Consider the following 6,000-nt stretch of genomic DNA (forward strand, 5'->3'; position numbering starts at 1 on the left):
CTCTGAAAAAGGAAAAGATCGAAATAAGCTATTCATTCATTCATCTTTTCTATTCTTTCAATGGGGCATATTTTGACACAGTAGATATTTTTAGGAGAATCCTGGAGCGGAGATAAGATTTGGCATAATACTATTTGGCTGAGCAGGAAGTGAGCCACGGGCCCCTCCCATCCAAACACATGACTCCCATGATCCTGCTCATCTGGCTTCTATTAGGGACAATTACACCATATAGACGGGCTGTTGTCTTGTCCCGTCCCAGAGGCACACGGCCCAGGTCAGGACAGCAGCCGTGGCTCTCACAGAGCTTAGTACTGATAATCTGCAACTTAATTATGAACTGGAGCACCAGTGCGTTTGACAGTTTAACCCATTTAGGCCTGACGTCGAAATAAAAAAAACATTTGCTCTGAAATAATATATATTCAAAGATTTGTGCCGCATTTTTACGATTTTTCAAAAATAGCAGACATACAAGCTCGTAGCGCGTCACTCGGTGGCGCGCTATGAGCTTGTAGATCTGCTATTTTTCAATAGCTAAAGCATAACATAATGCTAACACCAAAAGGGGTTCCCGACCAAAATGGGTTAACCCATTGAGACCTGGAACGCATCCATGTCACGTTAGCGTTTAACCACATTAACCATTAACCCATTTTGGGGCGGGAACCCCTTTTGGTGTTTTAAACATTGTTATAATTTAGCTATTGAAAAATAGCAGATCTACAAGCTCATAGCGCGCCACCGAGTGGCGCGCTATGAGCTTGTAGGTCTGCTATTTTTGAAAAATCGTTAAAATGTGCCTCAAATCTTTCCGAAAATTGTCATGATTTAGAAAACTTTTTTTTTTTATTTCGACGTCAGGCCTGAATGGGTTAATGCATGTAAAACATAAACCAAGGAAAAGCCTGTGTTGCGTGCTAATGTGCAAAACGTTAATTGTGAAGTGAGTGCCAGTACGTTTGACAGTTAATAAAAACGTATGTGAAACAAAAGCCACGGTAAAGCCGAGATGCTGAAACCAGCGCTTACTCAAAGTGTTGCTTTATGTCCTTCTCCTCCGCATATTTGGAGATTCCATTGACGAATAAAGTGCGTTTCACCTGGAGAAGAATGGGAACAGAGTTGTGAACATTCAGGCAGACAAAAGGTGGATTGCACCGCTTTTAATAATAAAATAAGTAAATAAATGTTTACTCTATTTGTATGTTATTGTTCGATCATATCCTTTGCTTCAGTAATATATTATAGTTTGAAATCTTCCTATAATACTGAATAAATCTTCCTATTTTTTTATTTTTTTATTGTAGTGCATTGACAGTTTGACACCGCACCGATTTGAAAAAAGGATATGTTTTTTTAAATGGAATGAGGGGTGCAGTGTGCAAAGCAAGGATATGTGAGCGACGTATGCGCTCGGAATCCCAATCGGTGCCGGAAGTCCTTCAAAATAGGAGCTCTGGGGTGACGGAAAGACATGGCCGCTTTTACTCTGAAACCCACGACCCGGAATCAATCCACTAAAAAAAGTTGACTTTACATAGCTAGCTTAAATTGCGATCGTTTTAATTTATACGATATATGATCCAAAAAGCGTTCATATTTTGCGGGAGAGACGGATGAGGAGCAGAAATGAAGCGCCAGTATATCGATCCGTTCAACACCACAGAGAGCCTGGATTAGGAGAGACGAGTCATTCTTTCCGCCGCGCTAACGGCTAACTCAATGGTAAGCTAACAATTGCCTAGTGTAGCATACGGTAGCCGAAAGGCGAACTGACAAATAAAAAAAGGGAAGAAATTCAGAATATTCTTATCTCGCCCCGTATCATTGAGGATGCGCTAGGACGTGTGAGGACGTCGGATGTACGCGTCGATTGGGACCCCTAGGACGTGTGAGGACGTCGGATGTACGCGTCGATTGGGACCCCTAGGACGTGTGGCGACCTCCTATGTACGCGTCGATTGGGACCCCTAGGACGTGTGGCGACCTCCTATATGTACGGAAACGGTTAATATTACACCACTTACCAGATCATCCTCTCTGTAGTGCATTTTGGAAGTGTGTCGTCTCATACTGTACACTGTCAATAGCAGGTAAAGGAATGCAAAGGTCGTGTGCAGCCACAGCAGTGTGTTACTGGGAAAGAAAGACAAAGGGAAATAATTTACTGTCAGACCCATGGATTCAATATCATTTAGGAATGTTGTGAAAGCAAGTAATGGTTGAGTTTACTCACTTGGCATCTAAATTAGCTATAGTTGTTCGCCCAAAACTGTAGGCATTGTTTTCTGTGGAGAAAAAAAACAAAAAAAAAACAAGAAAATTAACTTCGAGGTCGACCTTGTGACATTGCACACTGTATAGCTAGGAACATTCTAACGTAGCAGTTTAGCAGCAGTGCAGGAGGTGGCTGCCCATTAGGTGGAGAAAATGAAATTAATGCCTTTATAAAAAGGGCAGAGTGGATTCATGTGATCCACATAAGAGCAAAATACCGTAAAATGTAGTATTGGGTGTGCACTGGACCAGCATGATACTGATGAGACTATAAATACTAATTAATAGTGGTTTGTTGAAATTTGCAAATCTGATTTAGACTATGAAATCTTTCACTTAAGGGCAAAGTACATCATATGATTCGTCTGAATAATGTAATACAAATGGTACGTTAACACGTCAGTTACATTTTCAAACTTACAAAAAGAAGATTCTTAAGATGTCCCCACTTGGCCGGGACAGAATTGTGTTGGTTTTGTTTTATCAGAGGTGTCTTTAGCGGGTTAAGTGGCTGCCGTAGCCTGCAATTTACCAGCGGCTGACTGGCATGTGGCGTTAAATAGCAGATCTACAAGCTCATAGCGCGGCACCGGGTGCCGCACTACGAGCTTGTAGATCTGCTATTTTTTGGAAAAATCGTGAAAATGTGTCGCAGATCTTTGAATATAATCTTTCAGAGTGAACGTTTTAAACTGAAAATCTTTGCTTCGGGGGGGGGGGGGGGGGGGTCCCCTGGAACAACGCATTCTGGGGGGGGTCCGCTGCCAAATACAGATGATTCTGGGGCTCCTTGACATGAAATAGTTTGAGAACGACTGATACAGAAACCTGTCAGGATGTAGAAGACATTTTTTGTAGAACCGTCCTCAGGCCTAAATGGGTTAATGTCCCCGTGTGGTCACTCACCAAGTAGGTTCCCAGAGAAGTTGACAGGCAGGACGATACCAACAGACAGCACGCCCACCACCACCAGCAGGCCAATGATGTGGCGCTGAAAGGACAGGTAGTGGACGTAGAAAAATGTTAGGATTTAAGAAGAGATGATTGGTAGAATCTACCTTGTCCTGTGCTGGACCCATCTGGACGAGAGGAGAGCTGCGGAGCATGGCGGAGAAGGAAACAGGTCTGGAGCTGCTTCTACCGGTTCTGCTGCCCGTTCTACCGCTCTGGTTCTGAGGGTCCTGCTGCTGCTGGAGGGCCTGTCACACAATCATTACACACTCACTAGTACCGCCTTGGTTCTGTCACAATCATTACACACTCTCAATCACTATTCACTACACCGCCCTGATTCTGTCACAATCATTACGCCACTTAGCCGCAATTTGCAACTCTAGATTTTTTTATAATGGGATGAATCTAGAGTTGCAATACCCTCCATTGACTCCCCACTCATCATTTTGCGTTTGCGATCTGCTTGTCTTAAACGACGTTAAACTCACCAACATTGCAGCTGTAGTCCAAGCTTGAATTATTCTCTTTCAATCTGCAAAGCTTGTTTTTCATAAAAATCCCCCGTAGACATGTTATGAGCTACTTTCTGTCAAGAAATTATTTTTCTAAGTGCTGGAGTTTGGAAGCGCTCGTCGTAAGTCACTGAACGTCCCTGCATGCATCTGATTCGCATTTGCACATAATGCAGGAGGCAGCAGCGCGACCCCTTAATACAAACGAGCGTTTCCAAACTCCAACATTTCTTCTTCTTGACAGAAAGTAGCTCATAACATGTCTACGGGGGATTTTTATGAAAAACAAGCTTTGCAGATTGAAAGAGAATAATTCAAGCTTGGACTACAGCTGCAATGTTGGTGAGTTTAACGTCGTTTAAGACAAGCAGATCGCCAACGCAAAATGATGAGTGGGGAGTCAATGGAGGGTATTGCAACTCTAGATTCATCCCATTAGAAAAAAAACTAGAGTTGCAAATTGCAGCTATACGCCACTCTGGTTCTGTTCTGAGGGTCATGCTGCTGGAATGCCTGCCACAAGCATTACACCACCGCAATTATTTGAAATAAATCACAATTGAATTATTTTCACATAATCTTCATAATCGTTGCCATGATGAAAAAGAACACAATTTAAAAACATTTACTATCATCCCTGATGATGTCATAGTGAAGTGATGTCACGAGACCTGGGCACAATAAATGGGGTCTTTCCCCATGTATGGGGATTTTGAGTGACAACTTATCTCTGGTCCATAGCTCTAATGCCTTTAATGCAACGGCAGCATTAGGGCTATGGGCCAGAGCTAAGTGACTTTTTGATTGATTGATTTATTAACAGTTTGCAGAATTACAGTACATTTCAAGCACAAACTCAATCAATACAAAGACTGTTAAGTGTTAACTGTGAGTGGACGACCCAATAAAGCATTACACTTGTTTACAATAGGGCCCACATGACAACACTTTATGGGGATTTTGAGTGACAAAAAACGCGAGATTCGACCTTCGGTCGCAACTCTCTACCTGCTGCTCAGTCTTCAGGTCAGTGTGCAGGTCATACGCCTCTGCGAAGCCGCTTCTGAGAGCTGGAGCTGATGGTGTGATGTTTACTCCTCCATCTTCTTCCTCCGTCCCTCCATCCTTAATGGCGTCGCTGCTGCTGAACCACCTCCTGACACTGTTGTTGTTGTTGTTATTGTAATAAAGGCTTCTCTGGTGGAGCAGCAGCCTCTGTAATGTTGTTGTTGTCATCATTCTGTACACAGCAGTGCTCTTCTTCTGGCACAAGGAGGCCGCCATCTTGGATTAGTCCCACAATGCAACGCGCTGGTGTTGTAGTCTGTACTGTAGTGTAGTGTGGTGTGTCTTGTCCGCCCCCTGGTGGCTGTGATTGAAAATGATGAGCTCTGTCTGTATATATTTTGTATATTAAATGTAATGAAATTTTGTACCCTCTAATTTTTCTTTTTCTTTTAATTTCTTTGTGTGTTGAAATAGGTGAAGGGATGTAGCTGTCTGTATGAATGCCAAAAAAAAGAAAATGGGTCAAAGTCAGCTAACAAACAGTGACATGAAACATGTGAGAAACAAATATGAAAAGAAAATGTATTTGTTACAAGGAATTGTACATGTGATTGACTCAATAAAGTAAAAAAGTAGTAGAAATATACGTATAGGAGAGATAGATAAACAGCCAGGCTGATCAAAAAATAACAGCTATTCTTCTACATTCTCTAATTCATTGTGAAGAGTAATTTTAAATTAAGTATTAATGAAGATTGTTTAACAATAATTTAACTCCTCGAGAGCATGAAATGAACCCATTTTGTTATGCTCGCAAGAATTACAGATCTAATATTGATTGAAAATTGATTTAATGGGTATACTTTTAAAATGTCAAGGAAGGTACAGCTAGGTCAATACAAAATCTGCTAAGAGGATAAAAAAAGCTCTAAAGACCATGTTTACATCAGGGTCCTCCATTTTCAATTCATCAAAAACATGTAAAAGATCCTAATGGTCCGGCCAGGGACCACCATGGTGGTCCTTGAGGGGATTCCAGGTGGTCCCCAGTTAAACTTGAAATGATGCAGAGTTGGTAAACAAATGGTTCCCTTTTAGTCTTTAGATCTTTAACTCGTGAGAGCATAACATGAAACCAAATGGACCCGTACGGGTCCATTTGGTTTCATATTTTACGGTCTCAAAAGTTACATTATTGTTAAACATAGACTGCATTAATACTTAATTTACCAGAAGTCTACACACA

At 41.7% G+C, this 6,000-nt stretch overlaps 1 protein-coding gene across 1 annotated transcript in view; it reads right to left on the bottom strand.

Moving 5' to 3' along the window:
• LOC306931594 (CSC1-like protein 2) overlaps positions 1 to 5,075 on the bottom strand; it is a 42,667-nt gene extending 37,592 nt beyond the window's left edge. The window contains exons 1-5 of the mRNA XM_079513039.1: positions 4,755 to 5,075; positions 3,187 to 3,271; positions 2,240 to 2,291; positions 2,031 to 2,139; positions 1,033 to 1,103 (exon numbers count right to left, since the gene is read on the bottom strand). Coding sequence (XP_079369165.1) covers positions 1,033 to 1,103; positions 2,031 to 2,139; positions 2,240 to 2,291; positions 3,187 to 3,271; positions 4,755 to 5,030 — 593 coding nt within the window. The 5' untranslated portion in view covers positions 5,031 to 5,075. The remainder of the gene's footprint in view (positions 1 to 1,032; positions 1,104 to 2,030; positions 2,140 to 2,239; positions 2,292 to 3,186; positions 3,272 to 4,754) is intronic.
• Positions 5,076 to 6,000: the final 925 nt, after the last annotated feature.

This window comes from Electrona antarctica (assembly GCF_951216825.1).
Source record: "Electrona antarctica genome assembly, chromosome: 10".
Taxonomy (NCBI): Eukaryota; Metazoa; Chordata; class Actinopteri; order Myctophiformes; family Myctophidae; genus Electrona; species Electrona antarctica.